The 25,658-nt window shown below is 38.6% G+C and overlaps 1 protein-coding gene and 1 pseudogene across 16 annotated transcripts in view; both read left to right on the plus strand.

Moving 5' to 3' along the window:
* The window catches only part of RABGEF1 (RAB guanine nucleotide exchange factor 1), a 92,591-nt gene that overhangs the window by 52,536 nt on the left and 14,397 nt on the right, over nt 1-25,658 (plus strand). For 9 of the 16 annotated variants that reach the window (XR_012000501.1, XM_026017513.2, XM_026017517.2 and 6 more), the window contains one exon: nt 12,157-12,326. The exons of 3 other annotated variants lie outside the window; for them this stretch is intronic. Coding sequence is in view for 12 of the 13 variants with exons in the window: in XM_026017513.2 (XP_025873298.1) it covers nt 12,157-12,326 (170 nt within the window). In the remaining variant the exon portion in view is untranslated. The remainder of the gene's footprint in view (nt 1-12,156; nt 12,327-25,658) is intronic. 4 more of the 16 variants (XM_026017516.2, XM_072752765.1, XM_072752770.1 and 1 more) reach the window with 1 other exon arrangement.
* On the plus strand, nt 18,870-19,609 carry LOC112934125 (grpE protein homolog 1, mitochondrial pseudogene; annotated as a pseudogene).

The following is a 25,658-nucleotide window of genomic DNA, read 5'->3' on the forward strand; positions in this document are numbered from 1 at the left end:
AAATCTTCTTTGATCAGAGGTCCTTGTGTGTTGGAGAAGCTTGTTTATTACTCTGTAGGAGTAATAAAGAGAATTGAAATAATGTAGTTTTGTTTATAAAATATATTATCATCCAAATATAGATCTTTTTGGATGTTTTATTTTTTTGTGCCTTTAATTTTTGGATTCTGGTTTATTCTCCTTTGTATAATAGCCTTACTAAACATAACTTATTAGAAATGACTATATCTAGGCTTAAGGTTATGTAAAAAAGAGGTTTTCTGAGTGCTTGAGAGAGCTTGCATCGTGAAGAAATATATAGAGAACACATAGGAATAGGCTGGCTTTGAGCTTTTGGAAGGGTGAAAGTAACCCGTAGTAGATATTTTCTAGAGCATAGATTTGTATGTACATTATCTTTTTTGTCTGCTTCTTAAAATGCTATATACCTAGCAGAAGGATTCTCATCAAAGTTAAATGTGTTCTAACCAGTCAGCAGACGGGCTAGTTGAAGTGGCCTAGCTGGAAGCAAGAAAGAATGTCTGTTGTTAGGACTTAGTCTTTGAACCTTTATGTTGGTAGTCAGAGTTATGCAGTAAATTTGAAATGGTGATGGAGATGGGGCTGATGCTATCAGAAGAGATGTTTTGGATAAACCCCATCACCTCAGGTAGTTGTCAGGAATTTTTTTTTTGTCTGCCTGAAGATAGTGAAATGAACAATAATATCACACCTTAAGATCTTTGCTGGTCTTTCAGATTTAATGGCTGCTGTTTTGTCTTATTAAAAGGAGAAGTTACTTCTCAAAACACATTTCTTCTCTTTAATAATGCAAACCTTTAAATAATCTTTTTGTTCATATGATTAATTTGAAATTGTTTCTTGGTTGGCTGTCACTCCTAGCAGTTTTTTCTATTGTAATTAGAGGATAATCACTACCTGTTAGAATTAAATTCAGAATGAATCTGGCTCATGATCTTTTTTTTAGGAGGTAGTGTAGCATGGTGGTTAAGAGCGTAAACTTTGGAGTCTCCTTGTTTGAGTCTCAGTTCTGTAGTTTAATAGCTGTTGTGACCTTGAGTAAGTTAATCTCTTTAAGCTCTCTGTTCTGAGGGGCAGTAATACCTGCTGTAGGAATGTCTTAAGAATTAAATGAGCTGATGCAATTAAAAGCATTCAGCACAGCACCTGACAAACATAGTAAGTCTCCAATAAATGGTAGCTATTTATTTATTTATTTATTTATTTATTTAAAAAGATTTTACTTATTTATTCATGAGACACTGAGAGAGAGAGGTGGGTGGGCAGAGACACAGGCAGGGGGAGAAGCAGGCTCCATTCAGGGAGCCCAATGTGGGACTTGATCCCGGGCCTCCAGAATCATGCCCTGGGCCGAAGGCAGATGCTCAACCACTGAGCCACCCAGGGCTCCTAAATGTTAGCTATTTAAAAATACAAGTTGTTTTCCTGGTAGTATAAGCTCTACTAGTAAGGATCTCAGGGGTATTAAGGTCATTTATTCCTGTTTAGCTTAAATTATGTTTCTTGCTTTGGGGAAGTTCTCATTAACCTTAGGAAATTATGATATACAATGAAGTGGTAAAATATGAAATGGTGTAGAAGTTATAAAACCAATGGCTCTAACTGACATTTTATAAATGACAGTATGAAATCCCATAAATATTAGGTAACTTACTCAAAGTCATATATTGTGTTGTAGATTAGAACTCAAGTCCCCTAACTCCTGGCTCCATTTTTTTCCATTATATTCCTTGACCTCTTGTAAATACGTGTGTGTGTGTGTGTGTGTGTGTGTGTGTGTGTATCTGTATCTGTATGTGCATCTATATCTGTGGATAGATACTTGATGAGGTGTCTGTTACTGAAGTAGATTATATTCTTACATTCAGTGCCTATCCTTGGTACTTTTAAAAAATTGTATCCTAAGAGTATCTGTATAATATGCATTATATTATGAAAGAAGATTTGTACTTTAAAAGAGACAATTCCAAGTTGTTTTTATTTTAAAAAATTGGGGATCCCTGGGTGGCGCAGCGGTTTGGCGCCTGCCTTTGGCCCAGGGCGCGATCCTGGAGACCCGGGATCGAATCCCACATCAGGCTCCCGGTGCATGGAGCCTGCTTCTCCCTCCGCCTGTGTCTCTGCCTCTCTCTCTCTCTCTGTGACTATCATAAATAAATAAAAAATTTTAAAAAAAAATTTATAAAAAAAAATTGTATTGGTATACTTCTTAGCTTCTTTTCTTTTCAAGTGGTAGACTGTTACCTTAGATTTTAATCTTTAGTTGTTTTGGTCTATAGAAATCATAGGGAGATAAAGACCTCAAAGTATTGAAAGAAATTTAGGTGTATTAGAAAATAAGATCCTCTTTGATCTTTGTAGACTACTTCTATAACTTTGCTAGATGAACTTTGCATTTCAGACTGATTATTTGGTCTTTGCCTGTTGGATAAGGTTGCCTGTACTACAAGTGGTTTTAATTTATTGATTCTCAACTAAAACAAGCCTTTTGTATTCTGTTTCCTCTGTTTTACTTCATTAATACGTGATGCCTTTGCTCTTGATATTTTTCTTGCTTCTATCCGTGGCATGAAAGAAAGCTCTTAAACCAAGGCAGGTTGGTAGTAAACAGAACATAAATATAGCCTTCTAAGGAGTTTGAAGAATTGTAGTATCCTCTTAAGAGTTGGATGCCCTTCAGAAAAGGTTAATGGAATAGTTTTATTAAAGACTCCATTTACTTACAGTTTTTAAATTTCCAAAGTAAGGTTGAGAGAGCTATTATAACTTAATAGAGTAAGTCATAGTTGGTTGGCCATGTTGAAATACTTGCTGATTCATTTTGAAAGCCCTTTTTCTTTTAGAGCTCAAGTAGACTGTTGTTGCCCTGAATAGAATCTTACATGCGTCTTTCACAAACTAAAGGCAGTGCTCATAGGAAGACTATCTTTTCTTTTTTTTAGAGTTAAAATACCAATTTTTCCAACCAGACCTTAGATTCTAAATACTAAGCTTCACTAAAGTGAACTCCTCAAGGGTTCCTTGGAGAAAAGACTGATTCAGGGGCTGGAGCAGGGAAAGAAGGGCTGCTCAAAATTTGGGGACATGTCAAAGGCCCAGAAGCTAGCTTCTGTGGATTCCCACTGGCCAAATTTGAGTATTAAATAAGGACAATAAATGGAATATAGCTGACTGAGTAAAATAATCCATTATTCCTTTCAACTAATAAAATAGATACATGATTAAAGGAGAAGAGAAAGCTCTCTCTTTTTTTTTTTTTTAAGATTTATTATTTATTAGAGAGAGAGTTCTCGAGAGTGTGGGGTGGGGGACAGAAGGAGATGGAGAGAGAATCTTGAACAGACTCCCTGCTGAGCAGGTGAGCACAGAGCCAGCTGGGGATAAAGATGCAGATGCAGGGCTACATTTCATGACCCTGAGATCATGACCTGAGTTGAAATCAAGAGTTAGATCCTTAACCAACTGAGCCACCCAGGTGCCCAGAGAAAACTCTTTTGACTAATAAATATGGAAGGAGTGATAGAGATAGGAAATCACCATTTTGCAATCATTGCAGTAAGAATTGATTCAGGCAAATTTCATCAATCATTGTTAAATCTGGGGTGAGAGGAGAGTTTCTTAAGGAGCAAATTATGGATATCATCTCAAAATAACTCCGACAGCAAATTAATTAATTACAAATAGGGAAATGGTAACTATGTAATTATGGGAAATGGACTTTATATACCTCCAGTTATAATACTTTGAGAACGTACCATGAATTATGTAATATTCAAGCTGAGAAGTTATAACCCAAATCCAGTCATGAGTAAACAGCAGAGAAACCCATATTGAAGGGTTTTCAATAAAATGATTTGCCTGTATTCTTTAAAATTGTCAATATTATGAAAATAAAGGAAGGCTAGGAGTCCTTAGAGGTTAAAGGAGACGAAGTTTATGTGACCACCAAGTGAAGATGTGACCCTCAGTTGGATCCTGTGTAAGGAAAAAACCCACAGCACTTTTTTTCAGGAACTATACCATAGTAATGTAAAAGCGTATCCTTGTTATTAAGAAGCACTCATATTAAGGGATAAAGAGTATGATATATATAATTTACCTGAAATTTTTATTTATTTATTTATTTTAAAAAAGATTTTATTTATTTATTCATGAGAGACACAGAGAGAGAGAGAGGCAGAGACACAGGCAGAGGGAGAAGCAGGCTCCAAGCAGGGAAGCTGATGTGGGACTCGATCCCTGGTCTCCAGGATCAGGTACTGGGCCAAAGGCGGCGCTAAACTGGTGAGCCACCCAGGCTGCCCATTACCTGAAAAATTCATTCATTCATTCATTCATGCATTCATTCATTTTATTTTTTTATATATATTTTTTTATTTTTATTTATTTATGATAATCACAGAGAGAGAGAGAGAGAGAGAGAGAGAGAGGCAGAGACACAGGCAGAGGGAGAAGCAGGCTCCATGCACCGGGAGCCCAACGTGGGATTCGATCCTGGGTCTCCAGGATTGCGCCCTGGGCCAAAGGCAGGCGCCAAACTGCTGCGCCACCCAGGGATCCCCATTCATTCATTTTAAAGATTTATTTATTTATGAGAGAGAGAGAGAGAGGCAGAGACACAGGCAGAGGGAGAAGCAGAGGGAGAAGCCGGACGCAGGACTCGATCCCGGGACTCCAGAATCGCGCCCTGGGCCAAAGGCAGGCACTAAACCGCTGAGCCACCCAGGGATCCCCTACCTGAAAAATTTAGAAAAACTTAGTAAAATGTTATAATTTCATGAATCTGAGTAAAGGGTATAAAGAGATTATTTTTTTAAAGGTGTATTTATTTTTAGAGAGAGAGAGGGATAGAATCTCCCGCAGATTCCCCACTGAGTTAGAACCCCAGCCAAGGAGCTTGATTACAAGCTCCTTGTAATCAAGGACCCTGAGATCATGACCCAAGCCAAAACCAAAAGTCGGACACTTAATCTCTGAACCACCCAAGTGTTCCTAAGGAAATTCTTTGTGTCAGTCTGGCAGCTTTTCTGTAAATTTGATATTATTTCAAAATAAGACTTAAAACCTTAATCCTCCAGCATTCAGTGCTGTCCCAAGACCTGAACTTTACATGTTAATTAAGTAGAAGCATAGTGTTGATTACATCATCTGAAGGATAACTAATGAATTGCTACTTTAATCATGAGGGCCACTTTGGCATTTAGATGAAACTGAGGTAATGATTCCCCAAGTTGAATTTAGAACTGATTTTATAAGTGTGACTATTTTCTGACTTTCCTTGGTAAGGACTGTGAGAGATTTTTTCCCTGTACGGCATATTTGGTGTCTTTTATTCTTTGACACCAACTGGGTGGCCAAGAATTCAGTCTTTTTTCTAACACTAACTACCCAGAGTGAGCACGAACTTCACAGCCCAAAACCCACGGTCAAGGGCTCAGTCCCACAAGACTGCCCCTACCCCAGACACACCTCAGGAATCGGGGCACCCGTACTTCTAACCAACCAGCTATAAGTCAAGAATTCCTACAAGGCTCTCCTCGGGTTTGACAATTTGTTAGAATGACTTACAGAACTCAGGAAAATACTTTAATTATACTTATAGTTTATTACAAAGACTACAACACAGGAATAAGCAAATGGAAGAGACGCAGAGAGCAAGGGGGGGCCTACCAAGCTATCATGCCCTCTGTGGGCCATACACCAATGTGGAACTCCACAAACCTAATCATTTAGGGTTTTTTTTTTTTTTTTTTTTTTTATTGTTGTTAAAGATTTTATTTATTTATTTACGAGAGACATAGGCAGAGAGAGAAGCAGGCTCCCTGCAGGGAGCCCAGTGTGAAACTCGATCCTCCATGACCCCAGGCCCACTCCCTGAGCCAAAGGCAGACACTCAACCACTGAGCCACCCAGGCATCCCAATTTAGGGGTTTTTAAGGCAGCTTCGGTTCATAAGCATGACTGATTAAATCATTAATTGTCTGTAGTTATGGAAAATTCTTTAATGATACCTGTAAATATTACCATTATAATACAAAAGCATATATTATTCTGCTTGGAAGGCTTTATTTTTTGTTATTACTTTTTGAAGTTTTTATTTTTATTTTTTTAAGATTTTATTTATTTATTCATGAGAGACACAGAGAGAGAGAGAGGCAGAGACACAGGTAGAGGAAGAAACAGGCTCCATGCAGGAAACCCGACATGGGACTCGATCCTGGGTCTCTCCAGGATCATGCCCTGGACTGAAGGCGGCACTAAAACGCTGAGCCACCCAGGCTGCCCTATTTTTATTTATTTTTTAAGATTTTATTTATTATTTGACAGAGAAGGCATGAATAGTGGGGGGGAGAAAGCGAGGGAGGAGCAGATTCCCTACTGAGCAGGGGTCCTGATACAGGACTCTATCCCAGGACCCTGAGATCTGTTAAGGCAGATGCTTAACAGACTGAGCCACCCCAGTGCTTTTTATTTAAATTCCAATTAGTTAACATACAGTGTAATATTAGTTTCAGATATACAATCTAGTGATTTAACACTTCTGTATACACCCTGTGCTCATCATCGCAAATGCACTCTTCAATCCCTGTCACATGTTTTAACCCCTCCTCCCACCCACCTCCCCTCTGGTAACCATCAGTTCTCTATAGTTAAGAGTCTGTTTCTCTCTCTCTCTCTTTTTCCCCTTTGCTCATTTGTTTTGTTTCTTAAATTGCTCATATAAGGGAAGTTATATGGTATTTGTCTTTCTCTGACTGACTTATTTAACATGATACTCTCTAGCTCCGTTGTTGATGTCTTGCAAATGGCAAGATTTCATTTTTTTTTTTATGGCTGAGTAATATTCCATTGTGTATACACCACATCTTATCCACTCATCAGTCAGTGGACATTTGGGCTATTTCCATAATTTGGCTGTTGTAGATAATGCTACTGTAAATATCAGGATGCATATATTCCTTTGAATTAGCATTTTTGTATTCTTTGGGTAGTGTGATTGTTGGATTGCAAGGTATAGTTCTATTTTTAACTTCTTTTTTTTTTTTTTTCTAAGATTTTATTTATTCAGGGCAGCCCTGGTGGCGCAGCGGTTTAGCGCTGCCTGCAGCCCAGGGCGTGATCCTGGAGACCCGGGATCGAGTCCCACGTTGGGCTCTCTGCATGGAGCCTACTTCTCCCTCTGCCTGTGTCTCTGCCTCTCTCTCTCTCTTTCTCTGCATCTCTATGAATAAATAAATAAAATCTTTTTTTTTTTTTTTTTAAGATTTTATTTATTTACTCAGACACACACAGAGAGAGAGACAGAGACAGAGAGGCAGAGACACAGGCAGAGAGAGGAGCAGGCTCCATGCAGGGAGCCCGACGTGGGACTTGATCCCGGGTCTCCAGGATCATGCCCTGGGCCCAAGGCAGCGCTAAACTGCTGAGCCACCCCGGCTGCCCTAAATAAATAAAATCTTTTTAAAAAAAAAGATTTTATTTATTCATGAGAGACACACACAGAGAGAGAGAGAGACAGGCAGAGGGAGAAGCAGGCTCCCTGCTCCATTCTGAGAACGGAGAATCTCAGCCAAACTCCATTCTTGAGTGCAGAGCCTGTCACGGAGCTCCATCTCATGACCCCAAGATCATGACCTGAGCTGAAATCAGAGTTGCACCCTTAACCAACTGAGCCACGCAGGCTCCTCAGACACTTTTTAAACTGAGTGTGTAGATAGGGAATGAAATACTCAATACTCATAGCAGACTGTTTATGCTTGAAATTAGTATTACTTATATAATATGATATATACATATAGCATTTATTTGTAAATTATGTAATGTACTTTCTACATTAAAATTTTCTGTATTAAAGTTGAAGAGCAAGCAATCGCCATCTAGATCCTAGCCAAAATATGATATAAGGGAAGTTATTCTTTTCTGTCTTTCCTTCTGAACACCCACTGGCTATCCAAAATGGCCTCATCTTCTTCTGTACCTGAACTCTGCCTCTCTCAGTTTCCACTCTGTAATCCAGACTTCAAACTTCTGATCTTTTATTGGGAGGTTGGTTTTTAGGAAGGTCAGAGAGAAACAGCCAACTGTTAATTTTAATAATTTGTACTAACTAATAACTAGAGAGCAGAAGTAACCTTTTTTTTTTAAGATTTTATTTATTTGCGAGAGACACACAGAGAGAGAGACAGGCAGAGACACAGGCAGAAGAAGAAGCAGGCTTCCCGCAAGGAGCCCAATATGGGACTCAATCCTGGCCCTCGGGGTCACACCCTGAGCCAAAGGCAGTCACCCAACCGCTGAGTCACCCAAGGTGTCCCCAGTATTAGTCTTGATTTACTTTTTTCTTTTGTAATTTAAGATTTTAATTATTATTGTTTTTAAGATTCTGTTTATTTGAGAGAGTGAAAGCATGCACACAGGGAACAGCAGAGGGGGAGGTAGAGAACAAGCAGGAGAGGGACCAGCAGACTACACTGAGTGTAGAGCCTGTCACGGAGCTTGATTGCAGGACCCTGAGATCATGACCTAAGCAGAAACCAAAAGTCCAACACTCAACCAACAGAGCTACCCAGGTGCCCCTAAGATTTTATTTTATTTTTTAAGAGCAGTTTTAGATTCACAGTAAAATTGAAAAGAGGTTGCAGAGATTTCCCATATGTTCCTTGCCCCCACACATGCACAGCCTTTTCCATTATCAGCATCCTGCACCAGAATGTTAAGTTTTGTGTTACAATTAGTAAACCTACATTGACACATCATTATCATCCATAGTCCATATTTTACATTAGGGTTCATTCAATCTTGGTGTTATATATTTTATGGATTTGGACAAATGTATAATGGCATGTACCCACCATTATGGTATCATACAGGATATCTTTTATTTTTAAAAGATTTTTATTCATTTATTCATGAGAGACACAGAGAGAGGCAGAGACACAGGCAGAGGGAGAAAAGCAGGCTCCTTGCAGGGATCCCAATGCGGGACTTGATCCCAGGACCCCAGGATCATGACCTGAGCCAAAGGCAGATGCTCAACTGCTGAGCTACACAGGTGCCCCTTCATTTACATTTTGAAAGGATTTCTAAAGTCATTATCCATCTTTGGATAAAAGTATTTGTTGGAGGGAAGAGTATGCAGAAGCAAAGCAGTAAAGGGATGGCTAATGTTTCCCTACCCTTAACTGGCCTACAGACCTCCAAGTCACAGGGATTGGTGTTCCTTTGAAGAGTCTTCAGTCCTCTCTTTGGCATGCAGAGTTAATTACAGCATAGTGAAGAGCTTGGGCTTTGGAGTCAAGGCACATAGACCTGGGTTCAAATTCTAGCCTTTACCACTTAAGAAACTGCAACATTATGTAAGTTACTTAATAGGCTTGAATAAGGCCTCATCTTCCTCATTTGTAAGCATCATAAATGTACCACTGTGTAGAGTGGTGAGGATTACACAAGAAAAACTGTAAAAATACTTAGCACGTAATAAACATTCACTATATATATGTAAATTATCTTTTTGTTGTTGTTAGATTGAATGGGCATTCTTTTTTGTTGAGTGAAGAGTTCTATATATGTTATTTAGGTCAAGCTGGTTGATAGCATCGCTCAGGTGTTCTATCCTTACTAATATTTTTTGTCACCTATAACATCAGTTACCCAAAAGAATATTGAAACCTCCAACTGAAATTATGGATTTTTAATTTTTCCTTTTAGTTCTCTCCATTTGTGCTTCCTTTATTTTTTTTTTTTTAATTTGTGCTTTATTTATGTTGAAGCTGCGTTATTAGGTGCATACACATTTAGTATTGCTATGTCTTCTTGAAGAATTAACCCCTTTTTCATTGGCAGATTCTCCTCTTTATCCTTGGTAATATTCCATGTTCAGAAATTTACTTTTTCCAATATTTGATATGACTATTCCAGCTCTTTTTGATTGTTTGGATGGCATATCCTTTTTGTTTCTTCAGTTTTTAATGTATCTGTGTCTTTATATTTAAAGTGGATTTCTGGGGATTCCTGGGTGGCTCAGCAGTTCAGCGCCTGCCTTTGGCCCAGGGCGTGATCCTGGATCCCTGGGATCGAGTCCCACGTCGGGCTCCCGCATGGAGCCTGCTTCCCCCTCTGCCTGTGTCTCTGCCTCTCTCTCTCTCTCTCTCTATCATGAATAAATAAATAAAATCTTTAAAAAAAATAATAAAGTGGATTTCTTTTTTTTTTTAAGATATTTATTTATTTGAGAGGGAGAGAGTGCTTGTGAATGGTGGGGGTAGAGGCAAAGGGAGAGGGAAAGAGAATCCTCAAGCAGACTCCTTGCTGAGGGTGGAGCCCTATGTGGGGCTCAGTCCCAGGACCCTGAGGTTATGACCTGAGCTGAAATCAAGAATCAGCTGCTTAACCAACTGAGCCACCCAGATGCCCCAGACTTTTTTCTTCTTTATAGGACTTCTTTTACATTAAGAAAAGTAGCTCTTTGTGATATAGCTTATAAGTATTTTTTTCAGTTTGTTGTATGACTTAGACCAGTAGTATTTTTAGCTACACATAGAGCGGTTTTGTATGTGTGTGTGTGTTTTTCTTTTAGTATATGTGCTGCTGAAGCAAGCACATTTTTTTTTCTTTTAATGTGATTTTAGGGCTTGTACAGTTTGAATCATAGGATACATCTGATAATTTGAAAGATATGCAAATACTTCATTTAGAAAGATAACTATAAAGTGCAACTTTATTCTGCTAACTACTTAATAGTATAGCTTGGGAGGAGAAAGGGTGTTTTTGCTTTACTTTGAACATAAGTCTAACAGGTATCTCATAGTTTGATAATCAGTTATGTAATAATGAGAGAGAGATGGAATCTTTACCATAGTTAATAGTATATTCTTTTAGGTAGTCTAATGTGTTTACGTACATGTGTCTCTTGAATAATCCAGTCTTTTATAAAGATTATATTTATTATTTATTAGAGCATCAACGGTAGAGGGAGAGGGAGAAATGAGCTCCCTGCTGAGCAGGGAGTGTGATGTGGAGCTTGATCCCAGGACCCTGAGATCCTGACCTGAGACGAAGGCAGACGCTTTAACCAATGGAGCCACCTAGGTGCTCCTTGAATAATCCAGTCTTCCCTTAAAATTTTAGTGCAGCGTCATCATTAAAATGTATCACAGGTACTATAAAGTTCAAAAAGTGGAATTGTAAGAAGTTACTCTGAGAAAGCAGGTAATAAGTTGATTTCATACCTTCAAAAGATACTTTGTCTTCTTACTTATCTTTCTTTTTGTATAAGAAAGAACTTGTGAAGTTATGAGGTAATTTAATTTGTTACAGTTATTGAATTAGCACAGTTCAAAATGAGGAGGCTTGGAATGTGATCAGAGATCAGATGGTAGTTCGTGCTGTCCAAGAGCACTTAACTTTATTTCAACACCCTTATCTTTGTTCTATAAAGGTCCCATTTTACTTTCAGTGTATTAATTTGAAGAGGGGAAAGAGTTGTGCGGCCACTGAGTAGACAGCGTTTTATTTGTTTCGCTTTCCTCTTTGCTATATGTTCTGTCATGATTACTGTGCTACTTTTTGATATATTCTTTTACTTTGAGCAGTATCGCTTGAAAGCTGACTAGTGGGTAAATAATTGTTAGTCTCCATATAGAGTAGCCTTGTTGACAAGTAGAATGGATTTGGAAGATTATTTATTTATTATTATTTTATTTATTATTATTATTATTTAGTTATTTAACATCTTATAAGTAACCTAACATTTTTGTGCTTCTACTGATTGTTATTTTACTTATTGACTAATTTTGTAACTCGTGCAGTTTTTGAGAAAGTTCAAGATAGTGGTGCTATTTCAGTATTTACAATTAAGTATGTAGATCAAAGCATGATATATTTTGGCTAAGAAAATATTAGTAGAGTAACTTTTATTTGAATGGGAATATATATATAGTTTTATCTGCTTGTAACTCCTAGTCATAAAATAGATTTAGCTCACTTTAAGTTGTCCAAATATTTAAACATAAAGCAATTTAAATTCAAGTTTAACTTTGATTAAGTGTAATTTAAATAATCTTAAGTTACATACTTAAAGTAATTCCATGCATGGATCTTCTGTGTAATAAAACTCATTATGTTTAATTTTCCCAGCAGAAATTCAGGAAGCAAAAGCTCCCAGTCCTTCCATAAACCGGCAAACCAGCATTGAAACGGATAGAGTGTCTAAAGAGTTCATAGAATTTCTCAAGACCTTCCACAAGACAGGCCAAGAAATCTATAAGCAGACCAAGATGTTTTTGGAAGCAATGCATTACAAAAGGGTAGGTTGATAGTAACCACTTAGAAACATAGAATTTTTTTTTTTTTTTTTTTTTTTATATTTATGATAGTCACAGACAGAGAGAGAGGCAGAGACACAGGCAGAGGGAGAAGCAGGCTCCATGCACCGGGAGCCCGATGTGGGATTCGATCCCGGGTCTCCAGGATCGCGCCCTGGGCCAAAGGCAGGCGCCAAACCGTTGCGCCACCCAGGGATCCCAGAAACATAGAATTTTGATTTTAGGATAGGTCTTAGAGATAATCTAGTGTAACTTTGTCATTTTATACCTGGGAAAATCAAAACCCTGAGATGTTACTTACCTAAGAAATGTCACTGATTCAAGTTAAAACCTAATTCCCAGGCTAGTACTTTTCCACTGCAACTCTGTGGTGTTTGGATCATCTTTGCATGGAAAGTCTGACGCCAACGCCACTTATATTGTGTGCTTTAGTAATAAGCCTTCCTAACTTGTCACCTTGTAAGTAGTATAAACCACCAAGACCAAAAACATAGTGTACTTTGAATTCTAAATAACAGTCATTAGATCAAGGAGCCATTCATGTTAGGGTTTTTTGTTTTTGCTTTGTTCTGTATTTGGATACGAAATACCTCTCCTTGCTCAGGTAGAGAAGGGAAAGCTAGAATTTATATTTGGAAAGGTACCTTAACTATCCCAATTTCAGTCCCCTTCTTCTTATTATTATTATTTAAGATTTTATTTATTTGTTCATGAGAAACACGGGACGGGGTGTGGAGGGGAGGCAGGGACACAGGCAGAGGGAGAAGCAGGCTCCATGCAGGGAGCCCGATGGATCCCTGGAGATCCGGATTTCCAGGATCATGCCCTGGGCTGAAGGTGGTGCTAAACTGCTGAGCCACCCGGGCTGCCCTCAGTCCCTTTATTTTATAAGTGGGGAAGGTGAGAGCCAGAGAGGATAAGTGACTTGTTAAGGTTACACAGCCACATTCTGCCAGTGTCAAAACTAGAACTTGTGCCTTCCACATGTGTGTATTTAACCCATAATTTCTAAACTGTAATTTCAGTTGCGATAATTCATAAGACTACTTGTAAAGGGACTCATTTTTGTAAACAATCATCAATTTTATTTGTAATGTTCTTCACCTGTTAAACTCAGAATTAACTCTAAAATCCCCTTCTGTAAAGTGAGAAAGTCTTAAAAAAAAAAAAAAAAAGAGGGATCCCTGGGTGGCGCAGCGGTTTGGCGCCTGCCTTTGGCCCAGGGCGCGATCCTGGAGACCTGGGATCGAATCCCACGTCGGGCTCCCGGTGCATGGAGCCTGCTTCTCCCTCTGCCTGTGTCTCTGCCTCTCTCTCTCTCTCTCTGACTATCATAAATAAATAAAAATTAAAAAAAAAAAAAAAAAAGAGAGGGATCCCTGGGTGGCGCAGTGGTTTAGCTCCTGCCTTTGGCCCAGGGCGCGATCCTGGAGACCCGGGATCGAATCCCACGTCAGGCTCCCGGTGCATGGAGCCCGCTTCTCCCTCTGCCTATGTCTCTGCCTCTCTCTCTCTCTCTCTCTCTCTCTCTCTCTCTCTGTGACTATCATAAATAAATAAAAAATTTTAAAAAAAAAAGAGAGAGAGAGGGAATAAATAAAGCAGCGAGGTGATGAACTGCTTGGCTGTATTCCAGCTGTAGTCAGGAACACTAGGCTAATAAGCAGTCATTTTCTGCCAAAATACTTTTTAGATATGGAATTCAGTTTTAGTAAAGGAGAAAAGAAGCTTTCTTTCTTGTTTTTTGGTGTGTAGATACACTGAGAATAAGTAAGCAGCCCTGTTGTTGGTTTTTTTTTTTTCTAAAGTATTTGTAAACAGTAACATTTAAAGAAAGCATAGATCATTGATGTTTTGAGTTAGAAGCAATGATAGACTTCCTCAGTAGGGAAACATCAGAGCTCATGTGGTGTACAACTTTCACTTTTTAACCAGAAGTAAAAACTAAGGCTTTGGGCTTTGTAGTTATTTATTCTTTAGCCCATACAGAATGTTTACCAGATATCTATACTGTTTTGGCATATATACTACAGTACATATAGCACATATGCTCTGATGCTATATCTTAGAAAACCAGTCAGCTCATTTATCAGCTCATCAGAACCGATTTATTCATTTTTCTTTTGCTCAGAACTATAATGTGCTCTTGTTCTGTAATAATTTAGTTGACTTTTAAATCAGTACACTAAAGTATAAAGGTAGTTAACTGGTGCAGATAACCATTATGCCTAACTTTTAAAGGCATCACTAATTGATATCAGAAAACTGGATAGGAAACCAAAAAAAAAAAAAAAAAGGAAAACTGGATAGGGCTTCAGATTGCTTGCATTTGAAGAGCCATCATACAGCCTGTTTTCCATTTCTGCTCTAGCCCTAAATGTTCTGTGGCTGAGTGGCCAAGTCTTATACATGTGTGTTTAGCATCTAGCACAATACCTGGTGCATACCTGATAATGAACAGATATTAAACTGAAATGTCCCTGAAGAAGCCCTTCTGGATAGTTGCTGAGATAATGAAGTATGTCATAGTGAAAGGTTCACCAAAACTCAAAACCTTAACTTAGGCTTAAGACTCGAAAACCTTAACTTAATGTTATTCACACTAAGTAGACTTTCTGAGTCATCTTATTTTAGTGACCTGCACAATATGAAAACTTATATGTTTGAGCCCACCCTGTTGACATTGGCATTAACTGGTAATTTTTTTTTTTTTTTTTTTTTTGTAAAATTGTATTTCTTTAAGAGAGAGACAGAGCACAAATAGGGAGAGGGGCAGAGGGTGAGGAGAAACACACTCCCTGCTGAGCAGGGAACCTAACTCAGAGCTCAATCCCAGGACCCCCGAGATCATGACCTGAGCCAAATGAAGGCAGACACTTAACTGACTGAGCCACCCAGGCACTCCAAATGTAATTCTACTGTGTCCCACAGTAGTAGTTTTCCCAAAATTTCTGTGATACAGAACACTGAGTTACTCTTGTCCATATCTTTTTCTACTGCATTCCTGTTTTCTCCAATCCTAGTGTAGCCAATGGTAAGCAGCCTTTTCCACATATGAGTCAAATCTAGGAAATAACATATTTACAGAACTACACTAGAAAGGTTGGGGTTTTTTCAGCCATTTTTTTTAGATTTTATTTATTTATTCATAAGAGACACAGAGACAGAGAGAGAGAGTTAGCAGAGACACAGGCAGAGGGAGAAGCAGGCTCCACGCAGGGAGCCCGATGTGGCACTTAATCCCAGAACTCCAGGATCATACCCTGGGCCGAAGGCAGGCGCCAAAGCACTGAGCCACTCAGGGATCCCCCTTTCAGCCATTTTATCTTTGTCATGAAACAGCAATCTGTATTCAGACTTTTTTTTTTTTTTTCAATTTGCTCATTCCAGAAAGGTATCTCTTTGGGCTGAAATTTCATTCAGCCCCTACATAATTCATGCAAACTGCAGTAATGCACCGTGATGCTTTTCCATTCAACAAATGTTGTTATTTGCTCAGATTCTTCTAAATTTGGTTTATTTTTGCCATTTTTTCTTTTCGATTAATCTTACTAGCTACTTAATATTAAAATATGCATTTCTTATAGTTCCTTTTAATGTTCTTTAGAATAAGAGATTTTTACTGCAAACAAGATAAGCAGCTACACCATTAACACAAAATCATTTGTATTTATGTTGTTTTCAGACTTTCCTCTTCTTAGAAGTCATCATAGCAAAAATTTAGGTTTTACTGAGAAGATGTCTGATGGGGGGCTGATAGCAAACCTTACAAGGTTTAGTTTTTTTTAAACTTCTTATCACAAAAATAACTGGAATTTAAGAATCTTACTGTAAGAACCAAGCTTTAAATAGGCCTAAGAGTGACCATGGATTCTAGGATGTATATGGTCACCAATGAACTGAAGGATGTATAGGTTCTTTTGTCATTTTGGACAAAACCTTATGTGTCCAGGGTAATTTTAAATTAGTATAGAGACCCAGCTAGATGTTAACCTTTCCCATTATTACTAGAAAACCCTATTTTCTGACTTAAAGAGATCCCTGCCAAAAAATAAATTTTTTCCTACAAGTTTATTTATATGAAAACGTTTTCAAAACACACACAAAAGGGCAGCCCAGGTGGCTCAGTGGTTTAGCACCGCCTTTAGCCCAGGGCGTGATCCTGGAGACCCGGGATCAAGTCCCACGTCGGGCTCCCTGCATGGAGCCTGTTTCTCCCTCTGCCTGAGTCTGCCTCTCTCTCTCTCTGTCTCTCTCATGAATAAATAAATAAAATCTTTTTTTTTTAAGTTTTTTTTTTTAATTTTTATTTATTTATGATAGTCACAGAGAGAGAGAGAGAGAGAGAGAGAGGGAGAGAGAGGCAGAGGCATAGGCAGAGGGAGAAGCAGGCTCCATGCACCGGGAGCCCGACGTGGGATTCGATCCCGGGTCTCCAGGATCGCGCCCTGGGCCAAAGGCAGGCGCTAAACTGCTGCGCCACCCAGGGATCCCTAAATAAATAAAATCTTAAACACACACACAGACACACACACACACACACACACACACAGCAGACTGCAGTCAAATCAAAAAGATTCTTTTGCTGCCCAAATTGTTTAAATCCTACCCTTGTTAATTATTAATAAATCTTTCAGAAACACTCCCCTAGTCTTAAAGTGTACCCTACTCTTTTTTTTTTTAAGGTTTCTTTTTTTATTTATTTGAGAGAGAGCGCATAAGCAGGGGAAGGAGTAGAGGGAAAAGCAGACTCCCCGCTGAGCAAGGAGACCAATACAGGACTTGAACCCAGGACCCTGGGATCATGACCTAAGCCAAACATAGACACTTAACCAACTGAGCCACCCAGGCACCCAAATTAAAGCTTTTTAGTAAGTGAATTTTGTGTTTTTCAATGCAGTCTTTTAAAATAAATCTTATTTATCTAAATAAATCTTATTTATTTGTTTTAGAGAGCAAGAGAGTGGGGGAGGGGCACAAGAAAAGAGAGAAACTCAAGTGGACTCTGTGCTGAGTGCAGAAATTGATGCAGGGCTCGATCTCAAAACCCTGAGATCACGAGCTGAGCTGAAACCAAGAGCCAGGTGCTTAACCATCTACACCACCCAGATGCCCCCCCTTCAATGAAATTTTTAAAAAAAGATTCCTTTATTAGCAGTCATTCACATATGCTTTTTTCCTTACTAAAGAAGCAGTCAAACACAATGTAGACCTTTTGCTACTATCATTGTTCTTTTCCGAGCCATTCATTCTGTGAAATTCTAATACGTTATATAAACTTAAGATTTTTCCTATATTCTCTTGAAAAACTTTTTCTAAACCTGAACAAGGAGAAGAAAATTATAGTAAAACATGGCTACATCTTCATTTACCTTCTCTTTATCAGAATAAATAGAAAAATAGATGTCCTTCTATGCTTTAAAATGACTTCACAGGGATCCCTGGATGGCACAGCGGTTTGGCACCTGCCTTTGGCCCAGGGCGCGATCCTGGAGACCCGGGATCGAGTCCCACGTCGGGCTCCCGGTGCATGGAGCCTGCTTGTGTCTCTGCCTCTCTCTCTACCTCTGTGTGACTATCATAAATAAAATAAATAAATAAATAAAATAAAATGACTTCACAGAACGCCTGGGTGGCTCAGCAGTTGAGTGTCTGCATTCAGCTCAGGGCATGATCCCGGGATCCGGGATCAAGTCCCACATCGGGCTCCTTGCAGAGACTCTGCTTTTCCCTCTGCCTGTGTCTCTTCCTCTCTCTCTGTGTCTCTCATGAATAAATAAAATAAAAACTTGGGCAGCCTGGGTGGCTCAGCGGTTTAGTGCCGCCTTCAACCCAAGGCGTGATCCTGGTGACCCGGGATCGAATCCCACATTGGGCTCCCTGCATGGAGCCTGCTTCTCCTTCTGCATGTGTCTCTGCCTGTCTCTCTCTCTCTCTGTGTCTCTCATGAATAAATAAATAAAATCTTTTTAAAAATAAAAACAAAAAGTAAAAAAAAAAATGACTTCACTATTGTAAATCATATGTATACACAAGGAGTAGTTTGCTCTGCTATGTAATTACTGTTAGGAGAGCATAAGCATGTATCCAAAACAACAAAACGATAATTAAGAAAATAGGCTTTAGGGGGATCCCTGGGTGGCTCAGTGGTTTAGCGCCTGCCCTCAGCCCAGAGTGTAATCCTGGAGTCCCAGGATGGAGTCCCATGTTGGGCTCCCTGCATGGAGCCTGCTTCTCCCTCTGCCTGTGTCTCTGCCCTCTCTCTCTCTCTCTCTCTCTCTCTCTCATTCTCACTAATAAATACATAAAATTAAAAAAAAAAAAAAGAAAATAGGCTTTAATCGTGGTAAAAAACTTGAGGAATAGGGATGGCAGAATAACCCAGGACCCAATTTTAAAATTAGAAGCACAAAGGATGAGAAGTGATGTGACAAAACAATAGGAAAACATCTAGCTGGTACAATCTGTACATCATAAGAACTAAAAGATAAAAAGTTGAGTTGATAACTATATTGAAAGTTATGAATGAATAGAATAAGAACATATGTAGAAGAATACAGTGATATGTGAGAGAAAATTTGAATCCATGATGGCTCAGTGGATAAGGCTGGCAAGACAGGCTCCCAACTTTGGCATTGACTCTCAGTCCCTCTCCTGTTGTATACAGCTGAAAAACAAAAGAACAGTGGCTAGAATGGAAGAGAGGACATGGGTCAAAATAGAACAGAAGAGAGATACTTCCTCTACAGAGAAGATACTTATGGAAGAGAAGGTCAAGTTAGAAGAGCAACTAGAAGAGCCTATGGAAAAATAAAAGTGAGGTTTGACAGATACCAAGAACTTCCTGCAGAGGAGCCGAAAATGGTGGAGGAGGCAAAATTATATGATATTTAGGAAATCTGCAAGGACTTGCTAGACGTTGCAGGTATTTTGGAGAAAGCAACACAATGTGTGCAAAAGAAGAAATTAAAGATGACAACCCTGTAAACCTGTAGAAAAGCCTCATAATGACTGAAGTCCGCATTCAGAAGGTGTTCAGAAAGCACAGCTTACTTGAATTGAGTGAGCAGTGCTTCAAACTGAGCCAAGTCTGAGTTTGTGAGGCTTTGTTCTACATTCTTGTTGAAGGGGAAGAGCTGGCACAGGTGAGGTACAAGCTTGTGGGCTTACACCAAGACCTGCCCTGGTGGGCGTGGTGAAAGAAGCTTAGCTGCCTCTAACTAGCTTCTATAACTCTTGAAAGGCTGGCTCATCTTTTCTTATCTATAAGTACTTTGATCTTTTCCCAAACCTTGTTGGAAAACCCAAGTGACTAAACACACAATGGGATTAATGAACTCTAATTCAGGAGTCATTGATTTTTAGGATTCCATGTTTAATAGTGTCATATATCTAGAGGAGAGGCCAGTGGGACACTCCTAGAGCTCCAGGGTGTCATGAATAAGCTATATCGGCTCAAACTCTGGTGACATCAAAGTACCTTAAGTGAATACAGTGTCTTTGGGAATTCTTTGTGGTTACTAGGCCGTGCCTGGCTGCACTGTGGTTCTTTGGTTCTTCTGCATCTCACTGTAGTGTGTGGATTAAGGCCCTAATGTGTTTGTTTTTCTTAAATATATATAATTGAAGATAAAAGGAACTAGCAATTTAAAAAGAATAATGGACATAAAACCTCATACCTAAATAAATCAAACTGTTAACTATAGTGCAAAAGAAAACCAAACCAGAAAACAAATCATGGAATTCCAAATTCTAAAGATGAGAGTTCCAGATGAACAACAGAGAAAACACAATTAAGGAAAGAGTCAAAGGCTCAAAACAGGTTGGGGGAAAAAAAAATTTCAACCAGACAGTTAGGAAAGTATACAGAGTACCTGTCAGTATATAAGCATATAAGAAATTCATCCACCATCAAACCACAAAGGAAAAAAATTTAGGAATGAAGAAAGATGACTTTACACGTAGACATTATAGAAAAGATAATCCCAGGCAATAGTTTAAAAATACTTGAGGAAAGAGGCTCATTAATATGGCTAGTCTGATTTTTCTTAGAAAACTGAAAAAAACATTTTGAAACTTTGTAGAACCTAAAAGTTTACTGACACAAACCTCCTGTCACTTAGCTCCTTTAACAGTAACTGTGAAGGATCTGTGTTTTTCTCTACTTGGAAGTTAATAAATTAGCCTGCCATCATTTCATGGATGCTGGCAGAAAAGAAAGCCAGATTATTACTCACAGTGATAGCCGTATCCAAAGTATTTCAGCATTTGTACCAAATTCCTGGAGTGTCAGTTCCTACAAGGCATGCAAAAACCGGGAAATGGCTGTGCATGCAGTGAGTAAAGTTAGAAAAGAGAATCTTTTATATTGAGCAGTAAGCTTCCCTGACCTCTGCCTCACATGTAAACATTATTTTTATTATTCTGGACAGGAGACAATCTACCCTTTTACTTGAAGGAGGCACTATCTCTGTCTTCCAAGGATAGTTCTGTACAACTGTCCTTGAAACGATAGTGTAGAACAAAGGCAGCTGTGGCTCTCCACACAAGATATGTGGAAATAGAAGAAATCTGTGTAGAATTGTCTCCCAGTATTTTTACAGTATTATAAAGGGAGGAGCAACGATAAATGGTCACAGTTATTTCTTCTTTCATTCAACTAATTGAGCACTAGCCGTAGGCATGGCCCTGTTTTGGGCACCGGGGATATAGTGATCAACAGTGCCCTAATGGAGCTCACATTTTAGTGGAAAAAATAGATAATAAATAGATATGTAATACAACATAATGATAAGTCCTATAAAGAATCTAAAACAGGGGATCCCTGGGTGGCGCAGTGGTTTAGTGCCTGCCTTTGGCCCAGGGCACGATCCTGGAGACCTGGGATCGAATCCCATGTCGGGCTCCCGGTGTGTGGAGCCTGCTTCTCCCTCTGCCTGTGTCTCTGCCTCTCTCATTCTTTCTGTGTGACTATCATAAATAAATAAAAATAAAATAAAATAAAATAAAATAAAATAAATATTAAAAAAAAAAGAATCTAAAACAGGGTAAGAGGACAAATTGGCAGGGGAGTTATTTTATTTTATTTATTTTTTAAAGATTTTATTTTTATTTATTCTTGAGAGACACAGAGAGCAAAGCAGAGACCTAGGCAGAGAGAGAAGCAGGCTCGCTGTGGGGAGGGAGCTTGATGTGGGACTTGATCCCAGAACCCCGGGATCACAACTTGAGCTAAAGGCAGACACTCAACCGCTGAGCCACCCAGGTATCCCAGGGGAGTTATTTTAAATTGTAAAATACTGTAGTGAAGTGTAAAGTCTGTGCAATAGAAATAGAAATATAAAAAGACATTGTCTGAATAGTAACAGAATTGTGATGATTGTGTGGAGTGAGAGGAGGAATAGGTGATTCATTACCACTAGTAAAAGGGGCTATTTAGGCCTTTAAAAGGTCATAGTGTTTTTGTTAGAAGTCAGTACTAATAATAATCCTAAGAATCAGTGTAGTTTGTTCTAAGTATTGAGATTTGGTGCAAATGAAAAGTAATCATATCTGAGGTACTTAAGTGGATGGAAAGAATAGATAATCTATTGTGGAAGGTACATAAACTGAAAGAATCACAAGAAAAATTATAGCATCATAAAGGGAAAAGAAATATTATGTTAAAATGCTAAGTGAATCCCCCATATCATAAAAATAAAGTTTGTTACAGTCTCATCTCACAAACTCCATAATGATAGTCCTTTTGTTTATTTAAACCCACTCCCCTTAATTTGTTTTTCCCCCATTCCACTTACTTGAAAGGATTTGAAAAGATTTAGAAAGTGATTTAAAGTAAGAATAAGAGAAGAGAATAATTAGATGGTATTTGGAATTTATAAACATGTTCTTATGGACACATTCTTCATGTAGCTGCTGCTTATGATTTTCCCACATGAAAGTCCAGGCACAGTATTAAAATAAGCTCTTTGGGGCAGCCAGGGTGGCTCAGTGGTTTAGCGCCACCTTCAGCCCAGGGTGTGATCCTGGAGATCTGGAGTTGAGTCCCACGTTGGGCTCCCTCCATGGAGCCTGCTTCTCCCTCTGCCTATGTCCCTGCCTTTCTCTCTCTGTGTCTCTCATGAATAAATAAATAAAATCTTTAAAAGATAATAATAAAATGAGCTCTCTGAAGAAATATTCTCAGTGAACTTAAAATTGTTTAGCCCATGGATATATTTGTCTGGTGATCTAATTGAGTGCCAGGATGAAGCTTAGAGGATTTACAATATAAATTCATTGATTGATAGATGAGGGGTAGGTAGGAAACAAAAGCTTGAAGTCTCACTGGGAAGTAGGAGTACAGAAAGGGAAGCCATGTATTGTACAAACTGAGCATGCTTAGATGGAATTCCATCCTGCCTCATATAGAAGCAGCAGCAGGAGTGGGTGGGTAGGGTCAGGACTTTTCTCACAGAATAGCAATGGATCTGCTGACCTTACACCACAAAGCATGAAGGAGACATTCTTTCTTGTGAGCATTACTAGAAACATCACTACTGTCTCGCATACATATTAGTATAAAACAAAAATACTTACTGCTACTACCCATACCTATTTAGAGAAGATTGTTGGAAAATAGATGGAACAAGAAAGATGAGTAAAAGATTTACCGTATGTTCTGTGGCACTTTGTTTTTCTGGCTAATAATTTTCATAGAATATTATAATTACTTGCATTCAGTCTTCCCATTCAAGTTGAATGCTCTCAGAGCTTTTTATTAATTTTTTTATACCCTGTCTGATACATTGGCTGGCAATTCTAATCATGTAGCAAGTGCTTTTAGAGTGGGTAGAAGTGCAATTTCTATAAAATTCAGGAAAAATGATATCAGGAAAATCCAAGTGTACTAATAGAAGTGTAAATTCAGCAACATGACAAGATAAATTCACAAAATTCGGCTACAGTTATGACCTGGTAGTGATAAAAAGTTTAAAAACCTAGCACAGTATTAAAAATAGTATTTTATATTTTATTATTATTTTTTAAAGTTTGTTTATTTATTTATTTATGAGTGAGGCAGAGAGAGACAGGCAGAGGGAAGCAGGCACCCTGCAGGGATCCCAATGTGAGACTTGATCCTGGGACTCTGGGACCATGCCCTGAGCTGAAGGCAGATGCTCAACCACTGAGCCACCCAGGTATCCCTAAGAAATAGTAATTTTTAAAGATAATAGTAATAAATAGTCTAATAAGGAAAGCTAGACATTCATTCAAAGAATAGTTTGGATCTAGCTAAGAAAAATTTAAATTACAATGTTATATTTATTCTAGAAAAAAACAAATATAGTATATAATCTTTTTGTGAGGTGAAGCAAAGAGCAAGAATTTGGAAGGGTAGATTTCTAAATCTGGCCAGCTTTAAAATATATCCTAAAATGAAAGACATCACAACTATAGGACAGTGAAATAAACCAGGGATTCCAGAAATAAATTCAGTTTCTCAGGAGCCAGTTATGTGACAACTGGGGAAACAAGAAGGACAGTGGAACAGCGTTGTTTTTTACTGCCTGCTGCTGAAAACGACAAGGAGGTTTGTAATAGATTATTTATGGTCTGTCTTCCATACTGTGTACCTTACGCTCCCGCCAAATAGTTAAACATGAAAAAACTTAGAAGTAAATTAGTAAAGTAGGTCAGGATATTTATTTCAACTGTAGAGATATTTATTTCTGTGGAGAAATTTAAAACAGTTTTCAAGCTGCAATTGAACTGTTGAAGAATTGTTCTTAAGGACCAGGAAAGGTTTAGTGGTATTAACTTTTTTTAAAGCTGTGTAATGAAAAATAAAAGATAAAGTGGAAACCAGCACTGGGAAATTGTGGTGAATATAAATAAAAGCTTAACATTTCAAAATGTATAAAATTTGCTTCGTACTGCATTTTTACTAGACAAGGGCTTGATTTTATTTTATTTTTTATTTTTTTTAAAGATTTTATTTTATTCATGAGAGACAAAGAGAGAGACAGGCAGAGACACAGGCAGAGGGAGAAGCAGGCTCCATGCAGGGAGCCTGACGTGGGACTCGATCCTGGGTCCCCAGGATCAGGCCCTGGGCCGAAGGCGGCGCTAAACCGCTGAGCCACCCGGGCTGCCCAGGGCTTGATTTTAATTCAATGAAATGGCTCTTTATAAAAAATAAGATTTTATTTATTTATTCATGAGAGGCAGAGACATAGGCAGAGGGAAAAGTAGGATCCTCGCAGGGTAGGACTCCATCCCAGGACCCCGGATCATGGCCTGAGCTCACCCACTGAGTCACCCAGGTGCTGCACGCAGATGCTCACCACTGAGCCACCCAGGTGCCACAACCAAATGGCTCTTATATAAAAAACTAGTTAAGAAAACAAAAAGATCTGCTGTCAGAGTTCTCAAAGCGCTCTGTAAGTCCTGTGAAACCCACAAAGTTACTTTGACTAAGGGGGTGAAGGATAACATCTTAGAAGAGGTGAAGGTGTGAACAGAGCCTTCCTTGGACAGCGTTTGAAAGACTGGATGGCAGCAAAAGTAATACAGAGAATAACTTTATAATGTTAGAGAGGTGCAGCAGCTAAAAACAGACCCTCAGGAAATTGGTCACCTGGCAGGGTAAGCAAGAAGGAGGATGGAAGGTAGTGCTGAGTGCAGGCTTCAGCATCTGTCTCATGGACAACCATTGGAGGTGTGACACTCTGACAATAATCTGATTTTGTGTCCAGATCTGAATCTGAGATGACTGTGGTGTGCAGGATATATTGAAAAGCAAGAAAGATCAGAGTTGGGGAGAGCAGCTATACTTAACAGTTATGAGAATCCTTGGGAGAAATTTTGGGGTTTGGTGTTAGAATTTCACCTGGAGAGTTAGTTTACTTTACATTTTGGACATCCAATTATGTGACTATTTTTGTCTTAGCAATGATTGCTTAGAAAGTTTAGTTACAGATAAATATATATGGGCTGATTCAACTAATTTCTGTATCTTCAAGGACCACATTTGTGTTGTTCCTCCATTTTGTTTCACTCCATGTTTTTTTTAATCATCTATTCAGTTGTGCTGAATTATAGTTTTATTTTACTTAGACTTTATTCTTTAGAAGAAAATAGAGAATAAATGTACACATTATACCTATATAATCAGTAAACCCAAAGGAACATTATAAAGCTCATTGTTGTAGGGGCCATGGAAAAATAAACACACATACATAGCTAATGGCTGGACATTGGAGTTTCTGAGGATTGTATCTTGCAGTAGATACTGAGAACTATAAAGTTGTTCGTATTTATTAAACTGTTAAT

The sequence above is a fragment of the Vulpes vulpes genome, chromosome 3, assembly GCF_048418805.1.
Source record: "Vulpes vulpes isolate BD-2025 chromosome 3, VulVul3, whole genome shotgun sequence".
NCBI lineage: Eukaryota > Metazoa > Chordata > Mammalia > Carnivora > Canidae > Vulpes > Vulpes vulpes.